The following is a 27,729-nucleotide window of genomic DNA, read 5'->3' on the forward strand; positions in this document are numbered from 1 at the left end:
CGGGTCGTTGGGTGTGCTTCTTTAATGTGGCTGGATTAACACGACGCATTAGATGAGCATTGCAGTGCTTACGAAAAACAAGTCCAGTTAAGAAACAACAAATAAGGCTTTAATTATAAAGCAAGTCTTTTCCTCAAACTTATCTGAGAGTGAGTCTTTGGCTTTTCCTGGGAATGTCTTCTTCAATATGTGGTTCCTGTGGTTTCTTTTCCTAAATTTCTAGTCTTCGTCTGGAGCTCTTGAACACTGTGACCAGTCATCATGGGATCTTGAATGAAAGGCACTTTAGAACCTCTCCTGAAGTTCCAAACTGCATCGCTGTTGCATCACCGTTGTCTGTAGCCAATCATTGCTGAGCATGAAGTTGACCATCTTGGACTGGGAGAACTGCAGCGGACTAGCATTAAGTCGAGGAAAAAACTCTGAATTCAATCTCAACTCCACCTAAATCAGCAGTTTAGAAATCTCAGAACCTAGGGACCTGACCAGGTGGGTACATCAGCAAGCCTACCTACCAACCATGCATTGCGAACAATGCCACCTTTATTAGTAAGTATAACCGCCAACTATGGGACAGTGTCCAACTACAACACCATGCAGTCCTCAAGCCCTTTAAATATCAGATTTTAAAGTCTTTGAGGTTAGACCAGTTGCCAACTGCCTTATCAAAATGAACTTGGCTGCAGCAGACAATGCTGGACGCATCATTTCAGAAGGTACTTTTAAAACGCCACTCTTGGCTACGTCAATCAGGGTTCAAGTTGAAGATACAAGCTACCTAGTTAAATATGCCCATTGAGCCCAATGTTCTTTTCTCTAAAGCTGTCGATGGTGCACCAGAGTGCAAAGTAAGAACACAAAACCCTTCTGTCTTTGGGTCAAATAGCCAACAAGCACTATGTACGACAGGGGGGTAGGGGTGTCATGTGCAGGGATTCCCATGCTCGCAGGGCTACAATTGGGCACAGTCCTCTTCTTTGAAGTAACCCTCAAAGTCTGTCCACCCCTTACCAGTCAAACCTTCAAAGGAGCTATAAACTAGCTTGAGGTAGTCTCCACTACTAGAGGCGCCTCCGCCTCTAAGCAATGACATTCCAGTGCAGGTTCCCTCACATGCCTCTGTAGTAGGTTGCGTGTGTCAATTAACCCACGCATGGGAGGGAATCCTATGAAATCAGTGGGTGTTAAGTACAGTGGCAGGGGGGTGGGTTACTCAATAGTTTCTAGAGAAACCCCAACATCCTCTACCAAGACATTGGAAGATATCTCCACAGCATCAAAAGATACAAGAAAAAAAATAAAGTAGTGTTAAGAATTTTCATTTCTGTGCTAATTTACTCCCACCTTAGAGACCCCCAGCTCTTTTGCTGAACTTAGGGCTTTTTCATTTTAACTCCTGAGTGGAATCCTTTTCTCACTCCGTTTTTTTCTTGTCTAGGATTTTGGTTTCATTGTTTTGGGAGTCTGACAAACTCCATAAGCATCTGCTTTTTGTATAGTGACGCACAGCACCCTCAGATGCAGTGTCACTGAGAAGTCCCTTGGATTTCTCCCAAGGTTTAAATACCTTTTCTTGGGTGAACAAATGTTCCCAAGAATAGTAAGGTGAAATTGAGCTTACTACTTTCTAGGTCCAGCACACCCGTTTGTGTGGAGTGCTGGGGGAGTTACCAAGTAGCCCTTTCTCCAGCATGGGGTCTGTCATGGATTCACATGTTTGTGAACATTGGGCCCGGAATCCTCTGTAAAAGATGTTTCTCCTTCAAACTGTGTTTCTCCTCTAAATCACGGAACTCTGGGTCCTACTGCACCCAGCCAATGACTGCCCTCTCCCTAAGCCCCTCCCCTGGCAGCCATCTTCAGATTTTTACTGCATGTTCAAGTGTTGGAAGTCCTTGTGTTTTGCTGTGAGCTGATCTACATTGTTTGCGCTTTTTCGGTAAAAACTTTGATTAGAGTGTGCTCTTTCTCTACATCGGTCAACAAGCTGGATCAGTTTCAGTGACTTTCAATGCCCCTCAAGGCCAAGAATCGTCAAAGTTTTATCGAAGATTCCAGCAGGCCATCAGGCCTACTCTGCACTCCGGACCATGTCGGAGGAGGAGGGAAGCTCGCTTTTCAAGCTGCTCCAGCTGCAGATTGTGTTTGTAGAGGACAAATGCCCCGAGTGCCTCAGTCTCCATCCTGATCACAGGGAAGCGGATTGCAAAATCTGCATCAGATTCTCCGAACCGACCATAGTAGGCTGGCGGCATGGCTCAGCGCCAAGGCCTCTGCCTCGAGTGGGAAGCAGGGATCTGCCTCTCCGAGGACTGGGTGGTCTGAATAGTGGGCTTCTAAGTCTTTTGAGGGCGCTCATCCATGGGGGGGCCTCAAGACAAGGCCAAGCATGGCAAGTCGGTTTCCGTCGGGGGCCCTGCGCGAGTGGGTCTCCCGGTGGGCAGGGCGTGCTAATCTTCATCCTCGGCCTCAATCGCTCCAGCTCCTCTTCGAAGAGGAAATCTGCTAACCCGACAAAGCGGGAAAATCCAGAGAAGACTAAGGCGCAGGAAAAGACTACCAACCTGCAGCAGAAGTCCAAGGCGAAGTAGTCAACGATCGAGTTGGTGGCGACCGCCCTCTCAAAGGCCAAGAGGGGCGAACCAGTCAGGGTAGCTCTGGCAGTGCCCAGAGTGTCCCTGCCCTTGACTATATTTCTTCCTCAGACAGGGAGGACCAGGCGTCGGTATACACGATCCTGGAAGACGACAAAAATCCTGATGTGACGACTGAGGACCTGCTGATGACGGCACAGGGCCCAGTAAGAATACTGCCCGAACCCCTCTGAGGGATGTATCAATGGACATTCTTTTGACACTGCACATCGTGGTGTCAGATTCAGAAACTGATGCCGACAACACCACTGGCCCCAGACCAACCAGAGGAAGCCGCACCCTACACTGCCCGGGACACAGGGACGGACATGGCGGGCGGTTTGCTACAGCTTAGGGCTTCTCACCCGGATGCAGTTGGGTCGTTCATGTTATGGTCGTCGGAGCGTCGGAACTCTTCCAACTGACACTGGAGGAGACCAGGAAGGAAGGTTTCCTATATCAACTACGCGAGGCCAGGAGGGAAGATCATTTTAGCGGTGCCTTTCCTGGGTGCAGTTTGGTAAGAAGGCCTGCCTTTCATGAGAAACGTGGCCATGAGGGATCGGCTAGAAATAAATACTGGGTGTATGAGTCTGCACCCAATTCACAGCCTTCCCCGGACTGTGGTCTCAGCGGCAGCAAGGAAGAAGTGGTCTAACCCCTCGTCTTCATCCTCCGTCCCTCCAGATAGCGAGGGAACGAAGTTAGATGCCAAGGGAAGAAAAGTAATGTATTCGGCGGCGTCCCAGGTCAAGGTGGCCAACGCCCCCTCAATCCTGGCCAGGTACAGCAGGTAGCTGTGGTATAAAATGGCCCCACTGCTGGAGTTCCTACACAATTACTAGAGTGTTGAGGCACTTTCGGACCATGCAATCACGGTGGCCCTGGACATCGTGGACACTGGGTTCCGACAGATTGGGAACAGTGTCTGCCTCAGTTGTTGTGGCTGGCTGAAAGCCAACAACTTTTGTCAAGGAGTCGAGACGAGGGTTCAGGACATGCCCTACCTCTTTGGGAAGGCAGTCGATTAGTAGTTGCAGGCCATTAAAGGGAAAGTGCGCTCAAAAATGTCTTTAAAAGATGGGCAATAATCTTTTTAAAGAAAGTTCCTATGTAAAACTTTGAGCAAATAATGTTAAACCCGATAATTTCAAGCACTAGGAGGCATCCATTTTGTGAAATGGATGAGCCTCCTGTGCTTGTTCTCAGCCTTCGCAGCACTAATGAAGCAGAAGCCACCTGCTGTTAGCTTTCATTAGTGGCTTTTGCTTCATTATTGTCGGAGAGCAGAGTATGCAGACAGGAAGGCTGCTAGAAGGACCTGTTTTGTTGCTTTATTAACCAGTTTGACAAGTCTCCACTGATATTTCGGGGAAGCTTCAGAGTTTGTTCAGCGTTCCTCATAAGGGTAAGTCTGTTTGGTTTAGCGGTTGGGTTGTTGACTACTAGAGCTTCGTTGTCTTGTATGGTATGTGGTCTCTATCGATGGCGCCCTTCTGTTCTTGTGATTTAAGGAGTGAGGAGGTTGAAATCTTTCCAGTCTCTACTTCGGTGCTCCTGTCTTTTTTTCCGGCTGTTTGGGGGGGGGGGGGTATTCTTTGCTTGTCTTGTGATGTCTGTGTGAGTATCGAGGCTCTGTAGGTGTCACAAAGTACGGTTTAAGATAAGATTTTTCTCTTACGATGTTTGTTCTGTTGATAGCGCTATTTTGCAGGGTGTATTCTGGGTTCAAGGCCGCTTCTACTGGGGGCAGTTGAATTTGTGGAACCGTATTAGTTCCTGCTATCTTTGTTGGTGTCCAATTCTGAATCGGGGCATTTTCGGTCCTCCGTGGCGAGAATTGGTCTCGGTGCAGGGATTACAGGGAAATGACTGTTGTCTTGTGGTTACAGGTCATTTGGTCGAAAATAAATGGTTGACAGGACAAATGGTCGATGCAATTTGGTCCGAAGACAAATGGTTGAATTTTTTTTGTATTTTCGCTTTTCTTTGGGGAGGGGTCAGGGGTCCCCAACCCCCTTTTTTTGGTTAAAAAACCCCTTTTTTTTTTCCTAAACAGAAACCTGAAAAATATATAAATTTTAAAAAAAAATTCGACCATTTGTCTGTCAACCAAATGACTGGACACCTTGTCTTGTGCTTAGGACAGTATTGTTATTTCCTCTTAAGTTGCTATTCCTGGTTGCTATTGAATGCGGTCTGTACCTTCTGTCGGTTGGCTTGGTGTTTTTCCTACAGGGGCAATGTCCAGGGGAGAGGGGGTGGAGAGAGAGAAAGGGGTGGCAGGGTGGGGAGTACTGGGTGTTCTTGGTTGTCGAGCGGTCTGGGACTCAAATAAGGCAGGTGTCAATGGGGTACCCAGAGGTTTGGAGTGACAAGATGGTAGGGGCGTAGGTTTCACTGATCGCATAAGAGAATAGCACACAGTGCTTAATATCTCGATTTGAGCGAACTAGACGGCGTGGGAGAGGCCCAGGATTCAAACAGTTGCAAGTAGCAATTAGCGTAGCTGGATTTGAGACACCTTGATAACGGGAGAAGGCCTAGGTTTTCGAAGAGTGGCAGGCAGTAGTTGAATACCTGGATCTGAGGCACTCAGACAACTGGAGAGGCCTAGGCTTCAGATTTTAGGCAAGCAGTATTTCAGAAGCAGAAATGAGGGCTAGACTTCAGACAGTAAGAGGCGGCGCAGGTTGACATTCACATACCATCTCCGTGTGATGTGGACAATTCTCTAAGATGCGACATAGATAAGCAATCACAATCCTATCGCAGTGTGGTGGAGGCCAACCTTCACAGTATTATCAGTGTGGTATTTATTTTCTAGGAATGATTTGTCAATATGAGCAGTTCTCTAGTGTGCGACCCAGGCTAGCGATCACAATACTGTCAGTGTGGTGCAAACTACCGTTCACAGTGGTATTTCTTAGATGTGATTCAGGTCAGTATGAATGGTTCCCTAGTCTGCAACACAGGCCAATGTTCTTGGAACTATCAGTGTTTGGTTTTCTAGATATGAATCGGGTTAATATGAGCAATTCTCTGGGGTGTGACGGAAGCTAGCAATCGCAGTACTATCAGTGTGGAGCAGGCCAACATTCACAACACTATCATAGCATGGTGCAGGCTAACATTCAGTCTTATCACAGGGTGGAGCTTTCTAGATATGAATAGTCCATATGAACAATTTTCTAGGGTGCGAAGCAGGCTAACATTGACAATACTATCAGTGTGGGGGCAGGCTAACATTGACAGTACTATCAGTGTGGCATGGGCTACTTATCACAATAGTCACTATGTAGATTAGTTTGCTAAGTGGTAGGGATTCCAGGATAGAGTGGTTGCTCTATCCTTCACCCTGAACATAGGTGTAGAAGCCCACTTTTTTTATTTTTATTAATTTAATAAAATGATGCAGGTAATGACATCTCTGAAATGTAATCTACTTATCAGATTCCCCATTTTTAAAAAAATATTTTTATTAGATTTTCCAATGTATAACACACAGACCAGCATTGATAAAACAGTTCGATAAGGTTCCTCCTAAATTCATTCAACAATAATGAGCACAACAGTGGGTCATATTTTAAATTCATTAAACAGTAATTAAACAATCGACGTCACCCCCCCAGCACTTTCTCCCCCCCCCCCCCCCCCCACATCGTTTAACAACCTTATTTCATAGTCCGACTTAATTTAAGATCTGGTATGCAGGGAAGTACTTTGCCCGCAACAATGAATTCTAACATAAGTTTCTCATTGTGAATATTTACTTCCCCGCTTCTTCTCCCCGCCAATGTTTACTGAAGCGTAAATAAAACCTGGAGTTCATCAGAAGACATTGTAAATGACATCTTTGTTCATCTCAATTACATCAAGAGCTTAGTTGGAAATTGTCCATGCTTCACCAGCTGTAGCAAGTTAAATAGCTTTCGTAAGTGAGTACATTCATCATTTGTCCTTAGACCTTACCATTTTGGTATTGTTTCAAAAAGTAATTGAGCTTTTAACCAACTTTATATGCACAAAACCAATATCACCTACATACGTTGTATAGGTCCGTGTTGTATCTTAGTGCAAGTCAATTCTAAGGCTGTTTCTCAGTCTTTGGCATTACCATTTTGGTCTAGCTTCCAGTAATAACTTTTTAAACCAATAAATAATTATTCGATTATCCTATGTATAGACCAAGCTCAGCAGTGGTGAACGGACTATAAGGTTCCTCATGAATTCATTCAACAGTAATAAATCGCTTCATAAATTCACTAGGCGAATATTACAGCCACACATCCACCTTAGGCCTCACCATTCTAGTATTGTTTCAGGAAATAAACTTTAACTGCAACCATTCAACAACCCCTCCCCTAACTCCCTTCCCCCCTCCCAGCCCTTTGTTGACCTGGATCAATTCTTCTGCTGACTACTAGCGTTATTATGCGCTAAAATGAGGGCTGCTTACTTTTCCATCCCCTCCCACCCCATGCCCTCTTACCCTCCCCCACCCCATTATTGTTCATATCACACAAACCTTGGTTCGTAACCAGAACAGTTCCATGAGCCAACCCCGCAGCCATAGCCTCGGCAAACTTTATCTGATGTGGATATTTCTGAGGATACGGGATTTAAAGTATTGAGACGCCCCCCTCTCCCACATAATCCTGAAGGGGTTCCCATATGGCCAAGAATTTCAGATGGGTCCCTGATTTTGTGGCGCAGATGTTCTCCATTGCCATGACCACCACACTTTAACCCACCACCATGGAGCTGTAGGGCCTTCCACTGTTTTCCATCGTTGGGCCACTGTCATCCTCGCTGCCGTCAGTAAATGGGTTATGAGGGCACCCCTGCTCCCTGAGGCCGCATATGCCTCCTCTACTACTGCACCCAGCAGAATAACTTTTGGGGACAATGGTAGGTCGGCGCCCGTTATGTCTTTGATAAGGCTCAGTATTTCTTTCCAGTACACTTTCATCCTTAGGCATGACCACCACATATGGAACATATCCCGTCTTTCCCCACACTGTCGCCAACAGTCTGGAGCGGCCCCGGTCGATCTCGAAAGGGGGGAGCAAGGCGCTGAAACTCTCCCCCAACCTAACCCCCCCCCCCCCCCAAAGGCGAAGGCCCAGGACGCACCTAAGGTGGTGAGGGCTTTGATCCAGCCGGCAAAGGCCTCTATCGAAGTGGTCGCTGCAACCCTGGCGAAGCTGGCTGAGACTACGCCAGTGGAAACGGCCTCTGGGCCCAGAGTATCCCTGCGACCGCGGAGGGAATCCTCTTTCCAGCCCATCGTTAAGACCCCCATGAAGTCCCCGGTGGAAAGAGGGGGGGTGGCGGTGGTCATTACAGACTCGGAATCAGCCTCTGAGGAGGAGCTGGTGGAAACCGAGAAGGGCCTCAACGAGAGGTTCATAGGCCTCAACGAGAGGTTCGATCCCAGGGGACGGTCCCCGCTGACGTGATCGAAGAGGGCCCAGTGGAGTGGCCATCCCGTCCGTCGCAGCCATTACCCGAGCCCCAGGATAGCTCGGCAGCCATTTTGTTGGCGAGCCAATCCTTATGTACCGAGAAGGACGAGATTACCACGGACCCCGACGTAGCATCCAGGCCCGTCGGGAAACCCTCCGAACAAGCGGAGGAGAGCCCACCCCTCTCCGCCCTTCGTGCCCGTGAGGCCTGTGGACCCCTCATCCCCCCCCCTAACCCCCCCCCCCTCACCGGACCCTAGGGAGGATACGGCGACGGATACAGCGATGGGGACGGACGACGGCAGTGATGACAGTGGACATCCCGTCATCACCCCAACCCCAACCCCCCCCCCCAGGGGGGCTTCTCCAGCCGATGAAATTGGCTCCTTCCACGCCATAACCAGGGCATCCGAGCTCCTCCAGCTCTGCCCTGAAGAACAAAAAAAGGAATGGTTTCTTTACCAACGACGAGAGGCCAAGAGGAAGACGGTCCTCGCAGTGCCTTTGCTCGACGACATCTGGGACGAGGGGCTTGCTGTCCTCAAGAACCCTTCCACGACACCCGCCAAGAGGGACAGGTACAAGAAGTACAGAGTCCCCGATGCCGCCCCCTTGTACCTCAGGGCCCAGCACACGCCGGACTCGGTCGTCTCGGCAGCGGCTAAGAAGAAAGCAGCGGGTGCGGCGGCTTCAACTTCCACTTCCCCGCCGGACAGCGAGGGCAAGAAGTTGGACTCCATGGGACAACGAGTCATCTTGTCGGCGACGAAGATTAAGGCGGCCAATGCCTTAGCGATCGTGGCCCGCTACGACAGGGAGCTCTGGTTCAAGATAGCTTCCCTGCTAGACTTCCTACCTGACGACAAGAGGGCAGAGGCCCTAGAAATTCTGCAGGAAGGCGAGGTGGCGTTGGATCACGCCATAACGGTGGCAACGGACATTGCTGATACTGGATTTCCCAACTGGGCAACAGAGTTTGCCTCCGATGACGAGGATGGCTCAAGGCGACAGACTTTCGCCAGGACGTCCAGACCAGAGTGTTGGACATGCCGTTCGACGGCAACAACCTTTTTGGTAAGGCGGTGGACGAGTCTCTACAGGCCATCAAGACAGACTTGGAGATGGCCCGGGCCCTAGGGGTACTTCAACAGCGACTGCCCTTTCGGCGCTCCGGAGGCAGACAGGGTGCCTCCAAAGGATCCAGCGGTGGCTCCTCCACCTAACGCCAGGCGGCCTGCTCCTCTTCCCAGGAGGCCTACAGAGGTTGCAGCAAGCAAGGGGGATCTCGCCGGCGGCAAGGCCGCCTCCAAGCAAGACTGACCCGTCTGTGTCGGGGGATCTCCCGCTCGGAGCAGCACGACAGTCCAGGGGGAACCTGCGTGATCCAAGCAGCAGAGTGCCGGGGCTCCGGTGACGGCTGCGAACGAGGTACCCGCAGTGGCAGCAAGCAAGGTGGAGTGTCTGGGGGAGAGTGAGTCCTCAGCGACGGTCGGCTGAAGCAGAGACGAGTGTCGAGGGAGAAGCCCGTCTGCGAACTGGCCGAGTAGTACTCCGGGAAACTGCCCCCCCCACTCCCACACCCCCCCCCTGTCGCCTGAAACCAGCGGGCGTTGAACTCCTGTAGCGGACGCATCCGAAGTCTGCAAAGGGGTAAAAGATAGATGCATGAGGACATCATCTCAAGAAGGGACTTGATGGACCTCACCCTGGCCATGTCCGTGGCTAGCAGGCGCTGCACCTTACCCAGGATGGTCTGGTCCTCTCCTCTGACGGGGAGGCCAATTGCCCCCACTGTATCAAGTTCCCAGAAACAGTGCTACTTGCGATGGAAGCAGGTGGGATTTTGGGTAGTTGATGGCGAACCCCAGTTCCGTGAGCAACCGGACAGTTCTCGCTGTGTGTTCGCCGGCGAGTTCCCTTGTCCTTGCCCGGATTAGCCAGTCGTCCAGGTAGGGGTAGACGTGGATCCCCTGCAGGCGCAGCTGCGCCGCCACTGGTGCCAGGCACTTGAAAACCCTGGGTGCCGACTTTAATCCGAACGGTAAGGCTCTGAATTGGTAGTGCCGTCCCTGAACCCACAAACCTGAGAAACTTCCACATCCCCATTCTAAAAAGGCACAGGAAGTAAGCATCCTCCAGGTCCAAAGACGATAGGAAGTCGCCATCCTCCAGCTGTCCCAGCACGTGCTGGAGGGTGACCATCCTGAATTTCTGCACCTTGATGCATTTGTTTAATCGACGCAGGTCCAGGATGGGGCGCCAACCGCCTGTCTTCTTTCTGACGAGGAAGTACCTTGAGTACACTCCGGAGCCTCCTGGGGACGAGCTCGATGGCACCTTTCTTGAGCATCGTCCTTACCTCCAACAGCAGTTGAGGAACGTCATTCTCCTTCCTGGCCACGGGAGGAATGCGAGGGCACTTCTTTTGGAATTCCAGCGAGTGCCCGTTGGCCAGGGTGTCCAACACCCAACGGTCGGTGGAGATGGACTCCCACGCGCTGACTAACTTCGTCAGCCGGCCTCCCTTCAGGGTGCTTCGGTGGGCCCCCCCCTCCCCCCCCCCAAGCCCGCATTGTCATCTTGCCCGCCGGTCGGGTTCCACCACCGGTGTCCGGCTCCCGTACCAATTGCTGTCGCTGTGTCCTGGGGGGGCTACGATGGCTCTGTATGCTGCTAATTATTGGCGAATTCTGCTCCGGAGCTCCGCGCATCCAAACCGCGGCCTCTGGTAGGGTAGATCGACCGCTCTGTCAAATGTACGCTTGATTTCTACAAGGACCCAGGGATCCGCAATACACAGGACGGCACAATCTGTCTCAAAATCTCATGTAAACTTGATCATGATATGCTTTCAGATGCTTATTTTCGCGTGGCTGCAAGCTTGTAAAAGCCACTACTTTCCCTTTTTTTTTCTTTTTTTTTTCTTTCGTTGTCTGCACGGAGGACCCGAGGTGCACGTCCTCACGGTCTGACGGCCATCTTGGAATCCCCAGATTACCCATTCTTAAGCTCCATCCCAAAAGCATAGTGTGCACACATGCACTGCTGCATCAGTAGCCTGATTGCAGCGCCTACCCTACAGTGCCACCGAGCAGGTTCAGTTCACAGGTGCCCTCTTGACAGCAGAAGTGATAGCCAGTCACTGCAGCACAGGGGTGGCATTTAAGACACGCACCCCAGTCCCAGAATTTCATGATTGAGAGCCCGAGGTGCATGGTGCATGTCACTGCTCATGATCATTGCAACCACATCACATTGATATCGCACACCTGCCAGCCCTGCAGGCCTAGTTCAGTTGTGGAAGGCTACGTGCATTTTCCCTAGACAGGGTGGACCCTGCCCTACTGGCAGGAATGTAGCCTGGGAGAGAGGGTTTGTGTCTGTCCTTTTGTAAGGGCAGGTAACAAACACCCTTTCCCGAAGACGGCCACTTCACAGGAAGCTGGCCTGGGAACAGAAATCAAAGGGCACACTCATTTACAAAAGGCTTGGCCTCACACCAGGGTGCTGCATTTGCAAAGACCTTTGATCATATTGAGAAGGGAAGGGGCAGGGTTTCCACCCTCTTCTTTCTGCCTCTCCTGCTGTCCCTTCCTCTAGTACAAACATTTTGGATGTTATATCAGAAGGGCAAAGTGCAATTATGTCAAATATCTGGATTGGACCCCCAAAGCAGGTGAGCTTTGGTCCAATCCCTTGTGGACGTTTACGATTTACGGGAAGTGTCTGGTATATACCTGTTGCTCATGATGGTCTGTACCCACAGTATGTTTAAAATACATGTTTTGGAAAAGGGGTCTCGCACCACTTTGAATCATCTTTTGGACTTCCACCTTTCAAGAAGATTTCATTGGACCTCTGAGGGAGTTGATCTCTTCAGTCCTCTGCAAGTGAGGTGAAGACTTGAGTGTCCAAGACTGAGGCGAGCCTGTCCCCTAACATCCCCAATGACCATTGGGGGTGACCGGCTGCTGGGGCAAGACCTGTCTCTCTGCCAGCCACAACGATATACAGGACCTTCTAGTGTTGTGGGACACCTGCCGTTGGGGACCAGCCTCCCTAGTGCTTGGGAGAACAAGGACCAAAACTTCACCTTGAACTGCTGGGTCGGGACTCGGAGCAATCTTTGGAACAAGCCAGCCAGGAATCCTGTGTTCTCTAGTCTAACTACTTTGAACTGTAATTCGAGCCTGATTCAATGCTTTTGAACCTACAGGAGTCTCCAGAGCTGCGTTTGGCCCTCTACCATCTCCAACTGCTTTGCAGCGTGTTCGAACAAGTTCGCCAAGGGATCGCGTCATTGCTTCTGCTCCACACAAGAGATTTTTGTTGCAGCCATTGAACCGCCTGCACCTTTGTTGCTGATTTTCAGCAGTGGACTGAGCCTTGACGGTGGGAGGGGAGTACTTCTTCAAATGCTGGCTTGAATCTATCAAGTCACCTGTAGCCTCGCCATCACTGGACGGTCGAACGGACACTGGTGGCCCTCTTGAATAGGGTCGGACTGGAGTATAAAATTGTCTCTTGCACCCATGGAAAAAGTGGCCCACAGTTGCAAAAGGCAATTCATTCACCAAAGGGGAGTTTTGTAATAAAATGTAATGCAAATAGTACAATTCAAACAATGTATTCAGCAGCAATGGTCAAAACTACTAGCCGCATAGTGAAGTAACTCACCGAGCTGATGGCTCAGGGTCAACGCGTGTGTTGGAAGCAAGACTCGTAGCAACACAGGTTCGAATCCCGAACCCGGTTGTTAATAAGCACGTTATAAAATAATTATATTTATAATGAAACTGGCCCACATTGACAAAATTGCTCACTTTGGCCGAATAAATTATCCCAGACTAGCATTTTGTCTTTTTGGATCGGGCATTGGCTTATAGGCCAGTCCGAGACTGCTCTTGAACCACTGCGCGACCCGGCTTGACACTTGGAACCATGCAGCTACTGTCCTCAACTGTTCAGCCTGACATGCTTGCACTGATAATCCACCTTGGCCTCACACTGTAGCCTGATTGAGCTAGTCACCAGCCTGGCTTGAATCAACTGCCCCTTGCTGGGTTCTTGACTCAAACCTTTGGTTTGTCTCTTGCCTATTTCCCTTTTGCTGTTGCCAAACGATTCGAACCTCGCTGAGTCGCATACTGGAATATCCGTGTCACCCCTTAGATCCCATAGCGGGCCTCGACTCGAACTGCTGCAACGGCCCGCTTTATCCTAACCAGCAGATACACCCGTCTCAAACTGGTTTAACTTGGAACTGAGCATGGTGCCTATTCCGTCCTGCATTGAGTGCGGCCTTCGTACTCTCTCCTGTACTGAACCTGGCTTGACGCCTGTTCTAGGCTTAGATGAACTAGGACTAGCTTGCACAACAGCTTGAAACTAGGTTTGATACTGATGAACCACCAAGAACTACAAAAAAGGTACACTTTTTAAAACCACCTATCCTGTTCAAGCTCCAACCGTAACAAATCAGAACATGTAACAAAACTGGGTATTTTGCAGAACACAAATGAGTATCGAGGTACTTGCATCCGTACAATGACAGAAGTAAAGCAAATAAGGTACAATTGGTTAAAAATCAAACCAATCCCTTCTAACCTGCCCCCTGCCATTTCCCCATATCTTTATACTTTTTCTGGGATGACTCTGTTGCAACCCGGTTGTAATTCACTCTGAAGTATCTTAAGTTGATTAGCTGTATACTGGTTGAGATCCCAATCTCTCTAGGGAACATCAATGCTTGCACTCATTCCTCAGAATCCTCCCTTTCCTATTGGGTCTTGTGGTTGGGAAGCTCTTTAATCCTAAGGGCGGTGGTGACCTGGTATATAGTGGAGGTAACTTTGGTGCAAAAGTGCTCTGGGAGGAGATTCGGCTTAAGAGGAAAGCATGACGGTATGTCTTGCAAATCTTGGGATTGGGCGTTGAGGGAGTGTGGCTGCATGTGGTGGTGATGTTCAGTGTCCGAGTGCAGCTCGCAAGTCAAAGGGACAAGTTTGCCTTCCTACACAACATCTGAGTTGTAGAACGCTACTCCTTTCCCATATCTCAAAACGGCCAAACTTCAGGCAAATGTGCGTTGCTCCACAGAGGCCGAGTTGGGGTTGCTCCATCCCATATGTGGCTGTGCCTCGAACCACACCAAGTGTGCTGCATTATGATTGGGAGCAACTAGTTTCCTGGATAACTGTCCCCACTTCCATCTCCGTTCGGCCTTAATATGAGGGAGCGAAGTGTCTCTGTATCCAGTGGTTTACTGCCACCAATTGGGCAGCCCAGTAATAGCCCAGCATATTGGTTACCCCTATACTTCCCTCCCATACAGAGCGTTGCAATGTGCCCAAGGCAATGCAGGGCTGCCCGCTGCCCCACAGGCCTGGAAGGGTGGCATCAACTCTGTCAACATCCTCTTTAGGGATGTGGCGTGGGGTGTAGTGTTGGTATAGATGCAAAAGGCTCCCATTAACTGCCCACTCGGTCCAGGTCTGGGCACGAGAGACTGAGTGGGTCACTAATCCCCTTTTTTGCATCCAAGAAACCTAGCCTTTTTAAAGACCATTTTGGTTTTTACTTGCCTTAACATCCCTGATTCATTACGGAGTGCGCCTTTGTGATATCTTTGTGCTTATTCCTTGTTCTTTCATCAGTGCTGGGTTTTGTTTTTTTTCTATGTAGTCATTTTGCAGATGTTTTTTTTTAGATTCGTTTGTATTTTTATTGAACCTTGATTGGACATTACCTTTATTTTGGACTGTTCTGTTTAGCTATTTGGGTTGCTTCTGAATCAGTCACACCCCTGTTCAGAGCATAGCCTTCCCTCAGCCTACATTGCTATAAAATGTGAAGGAGGTATATCTTAACTGTGCCAGGTTTCCATTTCATCATAGTGTTGGGTCTTGGTTTGTAGCAGTGTGAGTGGGCATTTTAGTCTCTACTCATCCTTGTACCTCTGCTGGGTAGAATCCAATTTGTCACAATCGTAGCTAATGGACCCTCCCTTTGCACTGATGGTCTCTTGTGAGGGGAGCTTAGACCACCTACCTCATTGGCTGCAGAGCAAATGGGCCAAAACAAGTTGGCTATAGTGGTCTTTTAAATCTACACAAATTCCCCCAAAAGCTTGTGAATTAAGATGCCAGCATCAGAGAAGGGGTACTTTAATGGGGGTAAAAGGTATGGCAAGAGCACCAGGTAAGGGTGGTGCATTGGTGGCACAGTAAGAGTTGCTGCGCATACATGTACAGTAATCTACAATAGTTGAAGGATCTACAGTTCAGATAGTATTGAGGGGTAGTAACCCTTCCTGGATGGTGCCAGGAGAGAAGTATAAGAAACTGGCAGTAGCGCAGGTTGGATCTGGGGGATGGGTGGGGGGGGGTGGGGATGTGGGGGCAGTCTGGTGTCTGGTTGTGTGGCACTTAGGAGCAAAGCGTGCAGGAGATGAGTGGCTGAGGATGGTATGGTATCCAGACTTGGGAAGGGAGCAGCTGGGCTTCCTAGCGGGATATAGCAGTGGGAATCGAGCTGTGCCCTCAGTTATTAATTATTGGGGAATGAGTGTGCCAGAGTGCAAACCGGAACATTTGTGGAGCAAGTGGTTCCATAACTAAATCCACCCACACCCCATTTCTTTTTGCCTGCATTTGGATCTGGTCTCGTTTTGACTGCTTCTCTTAATCCTTTTGCAGGTTGATGTTTGTTAATGTTTCCCCGCTGGATGACAACTTCTCAGAGTCTGTCAACTCTCTCCGTTTTGCAAGTAAAGTAAGTGCATCTCCATGTTCTTGGGTTGTGGAAGGAGTAAAGCTTTTCTTCTGCTACTTTGGATGTAGCTGTGATATTCTTAAGTTGGCCCTTTCTGGCTTGGTCTTTTAATTTTTTTTCCTCAGTTTCTGCCTTGTTACTTCTGACAACTAATTCTTTCGGTCTTTTAGGTCAATGAATGTGTGATCGGAACCGCACAGGCTAACCGGAAGCTTCGAGATGCTGCATAACTTCCTGCCAAGTGCCTGGTCATCTTCTGTGCTGTGTATATATGTAACCAAAACAACCAGGATTCCAGATGCTGCAGCACCTCATCCCAGCTGCCCCTTGTCTTTATGGCCTTTATATGTATCCCGAAGCGTATAGAACCAGAGACTTTACACTGCCTGCATGTTTGTAAATACTGCGATTATCTGTATATATGTATTAAATCTTTTTGTAACATTTTCGACCCGTTTGTCCACAGCTTTGCTGTCATGCTAGCAAACGCCCATTTGTGGAATGGAATGCTGCAGAAGCAGATTCAAGTTTGATCATGAACTAGAAAAAATGTTTAGGAGCATCATCCATTGCCATTTTATATCCACTTTTCAAAACTAGGTTTTGCAGTAACACATGTCCCAGCCTGTTCTCAACCCTCCGGATGGGAGTACATGTAACACACTATAGCGCCTTGGCTCTGCAACCCGGCGCCCTTCTCATGGGTGTTTTCCCCATCGGATGAGTTACATGGCTACTCTTTCCCTGCCCCTCTTGCATCTTAATGTTCCAGTTTTCTGCAGAATATTTGAAACCAAGGCAATGTCCAGATATTAAGGTGAATGCCTGTCGGACTGCTGTCATGCTGCCCCACTCTTGAACCTGCTCCCCATCAACACTTGACCCCTCGCTTATACATTTTAGGAAGGTGCTGAAGACCCTCCTCTTTAAGAGGCATGGATCCCCAACCCCTCGGCTCCCCACCGACCATGAGACTGGGTGGTCTGCCATGCATATGTCCGCTTGGTGGTTTATTTATTTGTAGCGCGTGTGCGCCAGACCGAAGGTATCCGGGCGTGTGGCCAAGAATACTTTAAGCTTACAAGTTGCAGATTACAAAATTACAAAAAGAATGATGGTTAACAGCATGAGTATATAAGTACAGCACAGTAAATGTATACAGTCAATGTACATGATGTCAATACGCAGGGGGAAGCATATATACAAGTATGCAAGGTGGAAGCGAGCAGCAGGGTTTCAGTTAGGCAAGACTCAAGTGGTCAGGGAGGCTAGATTATTGGTTGTTTTCTTTAAGCCATTTAGTGAGGTTTAGTCTAAAGTGTAGGTAGGACTGGTCAGACCTTGGAGAGGTTGGCTGGGAGTTCCACAATTGGGCAGCTTTGACGGGAAACTGTTTCCTCCGGCAGTAGTCCATTTGAATGCGGGCACGGTTACAGTTGGTGTACGCTTCTCTAATGGGTCTGTTAGTGGTTCTTTTGAACCTTTCATTAAATATTTGGGTGCTAAATCATTGATACTTTTGAAAGTTAATGAGGCGGTTTTCAGTTTAATTTTGGCAGCTGTAGAGAGCCAGTTAGACTGTCTTCTGATTTCTGATGTGTGCTCTCTTTTTGGGATTCCTAAGGCAGCTCTGAGTGCATTATTTTGCAGTATTTGTATTTTTTGCAAAGGTTTATTAGACCCTAGGTATAGAGCGTTGCAGTAATCCAATTTGGTTAATACCAATGCTCTTGCCAATGTGAGGCAGCTAGTGGTGGACAAGTAGGGTTTTGCTACTCTGATCAACTTGCAAATGTACGAGGTAGCGGCAGCCATTGCATTCACCTGCTTTGTCAGAGTAGGGCAAGAGTAGAGGTAAAAACCTAGTGTTTTTACCTCTTCTCCAGCATTGGATCTTTCATGGATTCACATGCTTAGAATATTCCCCGTCGTCAGGCTGGGAATCCTCGGTAAATTATATAGACCTTTTCCATAGGAAAATTTCAACACTTTTGTGTCCGATCTACATCGTTTTGGCCTGCGTACTCCTGCGCCATTAGGACGTAGAGGTATAAGTAGCCCTGCCCCCTCCCCTCGCGGCTCCCTCAGATTTCGACCCCCAAAGTAGTATGGGGGGACATCTGGTTTGAATGCCAGGGGAGGCTGGCGGGCACATGTGAATCCATGAAAGATACCAATGCTGGAGAAATGGAGTTGTAGGTAAACTATTCCCTTCTCCAGCATTGGATCTTTCATGGATTCACATGCTTAGAATAGATTGTACAGCAGTATCCCCCATAGATGGAGGTGTGTATGTAAACCAATATCACCATAACCATAATGCATATTTATCATGGCATAACATCACCTTATAGTATGTTAATAGTGAAAAACTCACACTTCAAAGTACATTAGCCGAAGGATGTGACCCCTTAATTGGGGCTTACCTTATTGAAACAGGTGCCGTAGGACTGCACGACCCATCTGTGTATCCGCAGCATGTTGCTGTTCGAGGCAATAATGCCGGGTAAACGTGTGTGTGGTACCGACCAGAAAGCTGCCTGACAGATGTCTCCCAGCGGAATTCCGGACCACAATGCCGTCAACGAGGAAGTTGATCTCGTTGAATGGGCCCTTGGACGCTTCTCCAGCGGTTTTGCGGCTTTTGAGTGACGAAAGGAAATAGTAGACGACACCCATCTGGCTAGTCCTTGTTTCGAGATCGGTTTACCTTTAGCCGAAGGGCCATAAGCCACAAATAGCTGTCTCGTGTCTCTGAAGCTTTGAGTGCGATGGAGGTAAAATTTTAAAGCTCTTTTCACGTCCAATGTATGGAGAGTTTTCTCTGCAACCGACGAAGGTGTTGGAAAAAACGTCGGCAGCACTATAGAAGAGTGCTTATGGAACATGGTAGGTACTTTAGGAATGAAATGAGGATTAGTAGCCAACACGACTTTATTACTGAAAAATCTCAAGTACGGTGGATCAATCACTAAAGCTTGTATTTCTGACAGTTGTCGAGCCGAAGTAATAGCCACCAGAAAAGCCAATTTCCACGACAAAAATTTCAATGATGACATCGGCTCAAAAGGGGGCTTCATCAGCGCTGCCAGAACCAGGTTAAGACTCCAGCTTGGAGGAAACTTTTTAGCTGGAGGAAAGGTTCGGAACAATCCTTTAAGGAAATGTTAAATCAGCTGGTCACTAAATAACGGAGTTGAATGTCTTTTCCGAGTAAATCTCGAAATGGCAGCCAGATGCACTTTTATGGATGAAAGACCAGCCTTTTTGAGCTAGGAGTAGCAAGTATGGTAGAAGCTGTTCCGGTGTGATATCCAGCGGGACCAGACCTGGTTGACCTGCGCACCATATGCAGAATCTCCTCCATTTGTATGAATATGAAGCGTTCGTGGATGGCGCCCTCGCCGCTTGCAAAATGCGACGACAGTGCGCTGGAATCTCTAACGTACCAAACTCGGAGAAATCAGGAGCCAGGCTGTCAGACTGAGGCTGTCTGGTTGTGATGCCAAACAATCCCTTTCTCCTGAGACCGAAGGTTTGGGACTTTCTGGAACCTCATTGGTTCTGCCGCTGAAAGATGGAGTAGATCGGAGAACCACACTTGTCTGGCCCAGTACGGGGCCACCAGGATCACCCGACATGGATATCTATCGATCCATTGCAGCGTCCGACATATGAGCGGAAATGGGGGGGGGGCATACAGAAACTTGCCCGTCCACGGGAAAGACAACGCCTCCCCTAGTGAGTCTTGCTGTGGCCACCTGCTCGCGTATTGTGGCCATTTCTTGTCTCTCGTTGCAAAGAGGTCGAGGCCCGGATGACCCCATTTCTCGAAGACACAGTGTAGTTGTTGGTCGTTCAATTCCCATTCGTGTAGTCGGTTCATCTCCCTGCTTTAGAGTCTGCTTGCACGTTTTTGACTCCTGGCAAGTGGAACGCCAATAGATATATCTTCTGCTGAAGAGCCCAATGCCAGATCTCCTGGGCTTTCGGTTGACAGAGTTCTGGAGCGAGTTCCTCCCTGTTTCCTTAGATAAAGCATTGTTGTTGTGTTGTCTGTCATAATCCGTACAACCGATCCCTTTATCCGTCTAAGATTTCAGGGCCCAACGCACCGCCCTTAATTCCAGCACATTGATATGAAGGCCGGACTCCTCAGATGGCCAACGCCCCTGAACCTGTAGGGAATCCAGATGAGCTCCCCATCCAGTTAGGGAAGCATCCGTCACCACCGTCATCTGGAACACCGGTTCCAGTAAGGGCATTCCCTTTGTCAGAATTATGGAAACTCTTCACCACTGAAGTGCCTGCACAAGTTTGCTGTTGATGGTCAATTTGTCCGACCAACGCCCTTGACTCTGTGCCCATCGATCCACCAAGAATTCTTGAATCGGTCTCATGAAGAGACGACAATTGTTGATTAAGGGTATGCAGGACGACATTGTCCCCAGTAGGGACATGTACCTTTGCACTGATACTCTGGTGTTGACTTTCCACTCCGATGCTTTTTGCTGCAGTTTCAGAACCTTTTCGACGGATGGTTTTACCAGTCCTGACTGCGTCTGGAACTCTGCCCTCAGAAAGACCAAGGTCCTTGATGGCAATAAGGAGGACTTTTCGAAGTTTATTGCGAAGCCCAAACGTTGTAAGAGGCACATGGTGGCATGCAGACTTTCCTGTGCCCTTTCTGGAGACAACGCCCTCACTAGCCAATCGTCTAGATAAGGGTACTCATGATGACGACCTTTCCTTAACCAGGCTGCTACTGGAGCCAGACATTTGGTGAACGTCCTGGGAGACGATTTTAGACCGAATGGGAGGACCTTGAACTGATAGTGGGTTCGTCCGAAGACGAACCATAGAAATCTTGTGTCGCCGACGCATCAGGATATGGAAGTATGCGTCCTGAAGGTCTAGCGCCGACAAATAGTCTCCCGGTTGTATCGAACGGATCACTTCTAGGAGTGTAAGCATCTTGAATTTTAGATTCTTGAGCAGTTTGTTGAGCGCTCGTAATCTAGAATGGGATGCCATTTTCCATTGGGTTTCTTGACGACAAAGTAATGGGAGTACACTACTTGTCCTCTTTCTGCCACCGGGACCAGTTCTATAGCCCCTTTCTGCAGCATAAGCGTCACCTCTTGCATTAGTATTTGAAGGTGGGGCTGTGTCGAACACCAGTGGAATGCGTGGCGGCTTGTCCTTGGAACTGTAGAGAATGGCCCAGATGTATCGTGTCCAAAACCCATTGGTCTGTTATGCGCGCCCACTCGTCGATGTGACGAGACACTCTGCCCCCCCAGGACGCCCTGTAAGTTGTCATTGCTGGCTTTTGGCCTGTTTATCCTTCGAGGAGTAGGCGCCTCGTCGTCTGGAGGTTTGGTAATCTCAGCCTTTTCGAGTAGCTTGGGCTGCACGTCTGTAGCCTTGGGAAGAGTAGGAGGGCCTGCTGAAACCTCGGTCTCTAGATGATCCAAACCGGGAGTTACCTGATGCTCCTCTGAAGGGATGAAAGGAACGAAAATTCCTACCACTCTGGAGGGCTCCAAGGGAACGAGCCGTGTCAGAATCTTCTTTCATGCCCTTCAGGGCTTCATCGACTTTCTCCTCAAACAGGTGTTCTCCTTCGCACAGCATATCCATTACCTTATATTGTACCTCTGGTCTGAAAGTCGTGCACTTAAGCCAGGCTTGCCTTCGTAACACTACGCCATTGTTTATTTGCTTAAAGCCTGATTCCGCCAGGTCGACAGCAATGTTGATGGAATGATTGGCGGCCTCTTCTCCCTCATGTACGAGCAGCATGGCAGACTTCCTGTGTTCCTCCGGCAGATGGTCCAAGATAGGAGCTAGTCGATGCCACATTTCCCTATCGTACCTGGCCATAATAAGCCAAGGAGTTGGCTGCTTTAACTGTAGTCGCTCCAACCGATAGCACTTTCTTTCCAAAAGCATCTCGTCTCCTGGCTTCGTTGTCTGGTGGGGTCGTGCATTTGTGTTGCGACCTTGCCTTTCTGGCCGCCGCGGCAGATACCACTGATTCCGGCGAAGGTTGAGACGTCAAGCACTTGGGAGTCGATTCCGGAGCCTTGAATTTCTTTTCCAATTGACCTTTTACTGCCGGTTCTGAAAAAGGGGTGACGCATGGTTTTCAGTCCCTCCTACCAGACATGGTCTAAAATGGGGATAGCAAATATCTCCTTTCTTTTCTTGTCCATATGATCGAAAAAAGAAAACAATCTTTTTTCTCTTCTTCTGGTACTAGGCCAAACTCTGCACATACCTTACCCATCATGGCATGGAAAGCACCCACATCAGGTGGTGATGGCTGCGCCAGACTCTTTGGAGTTTCCATCTCCGCTTCAGAGTCCCATGTAGGGTCCCTTGAGGGGGATAATGAGATGTCTGAACCCGACCCTTCACGTTCCGACTCTGACGGTTCCCCTTCTTCCTGTGGACGAGAGCGATCTTCCTCAACCGGGTAAGCGGTAGGAATTCTGGATGGAGGGCGAGGAGCCAGGCCTGGCTCGTCGACGACTGGCGAGGCTTGTAGCGCTGTCGGGACAAGCTGAGGTAACTGAGTGTCCAACTGCTCCAACAGCTTCTGTAATTTATCAACACCTCCAGGGACAGAACAGCCTGGGGATTCAGTAAGTAAGAGGTAACTGGAATGGCACTTCCACTAAAGAGCGACCCCGAACCAGTTGGATGTGCGACCGGATCAAGGTCATCCTCCGCCGACGAGATGGAGAAAGGCGCTTCTGGTTGCTGCAAGGCCTCAGGCAGGATCGGGTCAAAAACCTCTGGTTGCCATCCCACCGACGGGGCCACCGTCGACATCTTTTCCATAGGCTCTGTTTGACCTGATGAAATAGCCATCGGAAGAGCCGTCGCCGAAGACAAAGCAGGCACCGACGACCGGATCATCGTCAATGAAGTCTGTGGAGCAGGGCCTTGAGGCGTTCCTGCCGTTTTTGGCCTCGACTTGTGGGACGAGGACTCTCGACTCGAGGTAGTCTTATGACGGTCTCCTGAGGAGGATTTCGATGGGTCCTTTCTCTCCTTTTTAGATGGGGAGGAAGAAGACGAAGCCTTATGTGAAGAGGACTTCGCAGGATGTTTCTCAGAGGGGTGTTTTTCAGATGAGCACGATTTCTTCACCGGAGGCTCCGCCGACCCTGATCGACGAGGGGGGACAGGAGACTTAGATCTCGAGGCTGTAGAGCCTACCTCCGATGCCGGGTAGGCACCCGCTCCGTCATTGAGCCAAGTAACCAGGCATCTGTTGCTGTCTTTTAGGGTCTTTTGTGATAAGCCTTGACAGATATCACACGTGTCCGCCGTATGATGAGGGTGAAGGCAGTATATAGTCCATATGGCCGTCGCCTTCATATACTTAAGACCGCATGTAGCACACGGATAAAATAACGCCTTTCCAGACATCCTTCGAAAAGAAACAGTCAAAGTAGAAGAACGCACAACCTAATAAAATAGTAGATACTCGAGGTAATCACACTACTTTGGTAGACGGTTAAAATCTGAGGGAACCGCAGGGGCAGGGCTACTTATACCTATACGTCCTAATGGCGCGGTCGTACGCGGCCCAAAACGACGTAGATGGGACACAAGTGTCGCAATCTTCCTATGGAAAAGATCTATATAATTTACCATGATTGCCAGCCTGACAACGGGGAATATTGTAAGCATGTGAATCCATGAAAGATACCAATGGTGTAGAAATGGAGTTACAGGAAAGAAACTATTCCCTTTTGCTACTTTGATAGTATGGCCATCTATAACAAAGGAGTAGTAGTCTGGGTTCAGTTTGTTAATGTTTTGTGTCGTCCACAATATGAGTAGTTCTGTTTTATCATCAGTCAGGCATAGACCATGATGGGCCATCCATGCCTGGATGATGAGGTATATCTTATTCACCAAGGCCAAATCCTGTTCATAATCCCCCGAAAGTGGGATGAGAATCTGCGTGTCATCTGCATAGTTAGTGTAGGTGACACCTAGAAGGTCCAGATCATCAAACGGGAGCTTAGTGAAAATGTTATACATGGTGAGAGACGTAGGAATCCTGGGGTACGCCACATGTAATGGGTACTGACTTAGAGAAACATTTCTTTCACTTGAGAATGATTTGATCCACGCTATGGCGTGTGAGGAGAAATGAGCAGCGGATTCTAGGTGAGTACAGAGCACTTCCACCAAGTGAAACGCTGCTGAGAGATCCAGTAGGAGTAGGGCAGTTTTTCCTTGGTGTCTCAGCTCGTCGACTTGGGTTTAGAGTTCGATTGAGTGCAGTTTCATTACCGTGCTGTGGTCTAAAACCTGATTGCTGGGTACCTAGGAGTTGATGCAGCTCCAAGAATTTTTGGATCTGTAGGTAAGCCACTCTAGGATTTTTAGGAGAAATGGCACTGTTGTAATCGGTCTGTAGTTTGTAGGAATGGCCGGGTCTAGGGTTTGCTTCTTGAGGAGCAGGAGGACCCAAGATTGCTTGAGATTATTTGGTGGTATGCCTGATGATAAATGGTGATAGATCCCTCGCAGTATCTTTTATTAGTTGTGCTGGGCAGATGTCACCTTGGCAGTTGGAAGGTTTGAGCGAAATTATTTTCTCAACCTCAAAGATGGTTACTTTAGTGAAGTTAAATCTTAGTTCAGGTTTAGGAGTAGTGGGTAGTTCGCCCCTTTGGTAGTAGGAGGCATATTTTGTTTATCTATTTTGAGTTGGAGGGTAGCAATTTTATCATTAAGTGCTTTTTGGATGTTGGAGCACAATGTTTTATTTTTGGCACAGTTGTCGGGTACTGAGATATGGTTTTCTAGTTCCTGTAGTATAGTGAATAACTCTTGTACCAGATTTTGCCTGCATTATTTTGTTGTCAAAGCTATCTTTTTTTAGCTCTCCGTATTTCGCTTTTGTGTTTGTTGGAGGCGTTGATGGGGGTTGCTTTATTAGTCTCTGGAGTCAGTCTCCAGGAGGATTTGCACCTGCGTTTTTCTTTCCTTAATGACTTAAGATATGGGGTGAACCAGGCATTTAGGTGTGCTCTAGGCTTGCTATTTCTCAGTTTCAATGGGGCAATGGTATCCAAGGCATTGTCCATGGTTGGGTTGAATTGGTTAACTAGAGATGTAGGGTCTAGTGTGTCAGGTAGAGAGTTTACGGTTGGGAGGATCAGTGGTAGCAGTTTGTCTGTGGTTTTTATTTGTCGTTGGCATGGAGGGAGGTAATGTGTTTTCCTGAGGTTGGGTGGTTTTACATTTATGAGGAATGCTATTAGCGCATGGTCGGTCCAATTTGCAATTATGGTCAGCTACCCAGTCAAGTGTTCGGCCTTTCTCGTGGGTAGGTTGTGATATTCTTTGGGTAAATCCAAGTTCTGTGAGGACATTGGATATATTAGTCGCTTGCAGGTCTTTGTGGTAATTGAAACATAAGTTCATATCTCCTAGTAGGATAGCTTGAGATGAATTTTTAAGGTTGTATGAAGGGATCATACAGATGTCCTCTTCAAAGGTTCCGATAGGGCCTGGTGGCCTGTAGATAAGGTGTATTAATGGATTGAGAGGAGGATGTTAGGAGTTTGGCAGTTAAGGATTCGCAAGATTTGGTATGCAAGGGTGTTTCTATTTTTATGGTTAGGTTGTTTTTTGCAATAATGGCTATGCCTCCTCCTCGAAAATTGGTTATCTTCTCTGAGAATATTATACTGGGGAGGCAAGCATCAGGGCAGGGCCGGCCGTTTGGTGAAGCCATGTTTCCGTTATAGCTAGGAAGTCATAATCACCTATTTGGGCGAGCTCAGCAATTTCAGTGGCATGGGCTATCAATGAGAGCTCCTTTGATGGGGGGTGTTTAGTTTAGGTGTAGAGTGGCTGGCAAGTCTATTTTTTTTAAACATTTTTTTTTAGTTAGACTGGTGCTTGATTTGCAGTATTTGTTAGTAATGTGTTTGTGGTTAGTGTCTACCTTGGTGGAGGAGGTGTTTTGTTTAGTGGCAGTCAATTTAGTCTTCTATTGCTGGATACAGTAACAAGCCTAGCTAAATTTTGGGTAATCTGGAGCGTAATTTAGCATTTCTACGTGCAAGGTCACACGGGGTGTTTGTTTATAGTAAGGTTGGGAACAGGTAACTTTGCTGACCGTTGGTCAGTATCAAAGGTGATCACAGGTAGGCTCATGTCATGGTACATCATTGCAGTATTCATAACTTGCGGTGAGTAATCACTTTCCTCTATCTGACCACACACTCGTCCACAAAGGTGCTGATAAAAATTCTATCCTCAGGGTAAGTAACTATATCTGGTGGCAGGCCACAGTAATATCTAGGTAATCACTAGCATGTTTAGTTTAGCACATTTTCTGCCATTATGGTAGTAGGGAGTAACTTGGCACAGCTAAGGTACAGTTAGTGATTCACTAGGTTAGCACACACAATTGGAGGCACGGGCTAACAAACATTAGTTGTGGAGTATACAGTTTTCACATATAAGCAATAAAGTATGTTAATTGGCAGACAATATGCTTCTATTCGACAGATAATGTAACTGTTATTGCACACAGGCTGGCTATATTTGTAATTTTAGTGGGCAGGCATACATCAGACTAGAATATAACAGGGGCAGACAGCGTTTGTGCTGCAATCTTATAGGCATACCGTTAATAGTTGGTGACATTTGTGAGACACTGCATAAGAATTTGGAGGTTGCAATGCACAGTTACACGGAAATGGCCAGTCAGTGGAATGTATGTAAGGCTACATGAGTTAATCATAGTTCAGTGAGCATGTGAGGTTTAGTCTCAGTTTCTCCAGCATGGGGTCTGGCATGGATTCACATGCTCATGAATATTCCCCGTCAGGCCGGGAATCCTCGGTAAAGAAAAAAATCAGTATCCGTTTCGTTTCGTTTCTGATCTCTTTCTTAGTAGTAATCAATCACTGATCTCTGGGTCATACTGCCCCCAGCCAATGACTGCCCTTTACCTAAGCCCCTCCCCTGTCAGCCATCCTCAGATTTTTACTGCACGTTCAAGTGTTGGGAGTCCTCGTGTTTTAGCTCTTGAGCTTTTACTGCATTTTCGCGCTTTTTCAGGAGATTTTTCTAATTTTTTCAGTAATCGAGCCTCAAGCTCCACCCTTTCTACTTCTGATAACGGGGTCCCGTTTCGGAATTCTTCAATGCCCCTCAAGGGTGAAGTTTTCATCGAGTTATGCTTCTTGGAGGATTCCAGAAGATCTGTGGCCTACCTCAACGGACATGGCCCAGGACAAGGGAAGCTCGACGCCCGGATCCAAGCTGTTCAGGAGCTGCCCAGGATGCAGATTGCAAAATGTTTTCAAGGACGAGCATTCGAGATGTCTCTACTGCCTTCATGAGGACAAGATGCACATGGAGAAGGACTGTGCGTTCTGCAAGAACCTGTCGGAACGGACCAAGCAAGATCGTCGTCCCCGCCTCGCCGCCTGGCTGGAGAAGGGCACAGCAGGTGAGAAGGCAAAGAAAGTCTGAGCGGTCTTCTAAGTCCTGTGAGGGGGCCCAACAGAAGGCCAACCACCATGAGTCCGCGGGCACCAGGAGTGCCGAAAGGTCGGGCTCCTCGGCTGCCAGGCAGGGCGCGACTTCCCCGGCACAATAAACCACGAGCCATCGCTCTGGTTTGGGGAAGAGGAAGTCCGAGAACCCGGGTAAGCTTCTGGAGAGGCTCCGGTCGATCTCAAAGGAAGCTGAGGGGGAGCGAGGCGATGACCCCCTTCCTCCCCCGCGAAGGCCCAGGACGCACCTAAGGTGGTGAGGGCCTTGATTGATCCACCTGGCAAAGGCCTCTATCGAGGTTGTCG

At 48.5% G+C, this 27,729-nt stretch overlaps 1 protein-coding gene across 3 annotated transcripts in view; it reads left to right on the forward strand.

The window, feature by feature from the left end:
- Nucleotides 1–16,318, forward strand: part of KIFC1 (kinesin family member C1) — a 103,395-nt gene extending 87,077 nt beyond the window's left edge. For all 3 annotated transcript variants that reach the window (XM_069635212.1, XM_069635213.1, XM_069635214.1), the window contains exons 16-17: nucleotides 15,799–15,874; nucleotides 16,045–16,318. In XM_069635212.1, coding sequence (XP_069491313.1) covers nucleotides 15,799–15,874; nucleotides 16,045–16,104 — 136 coding nt within the window. In that variant the 3' untranslated portion in view covers nucleotides 16,105–16,318. The remainder of the gene's footprint in view (nucleotides 1–15,798; nucleotides 15,875–16,044) is intronic.
- Nucleotides 16,319–27,729: the final 11,411 nt, after the last annotated feature.

This window comes from Ambystoma mexicanum, chromosome 13, assembly GCF_040938575.1.
Source record: "Ambystoma mexicanum isolate Mex_15411 chromosome 13, UKY_AmexF1_1, whole genome shotgun sequence".
NCBI classification, from domain to species: Eukaryota; Metazoa; Chordata; class Amphibia; order Caudata; family Ambystomatidae; genus Ambystoma; species Ambystoma mexicanum.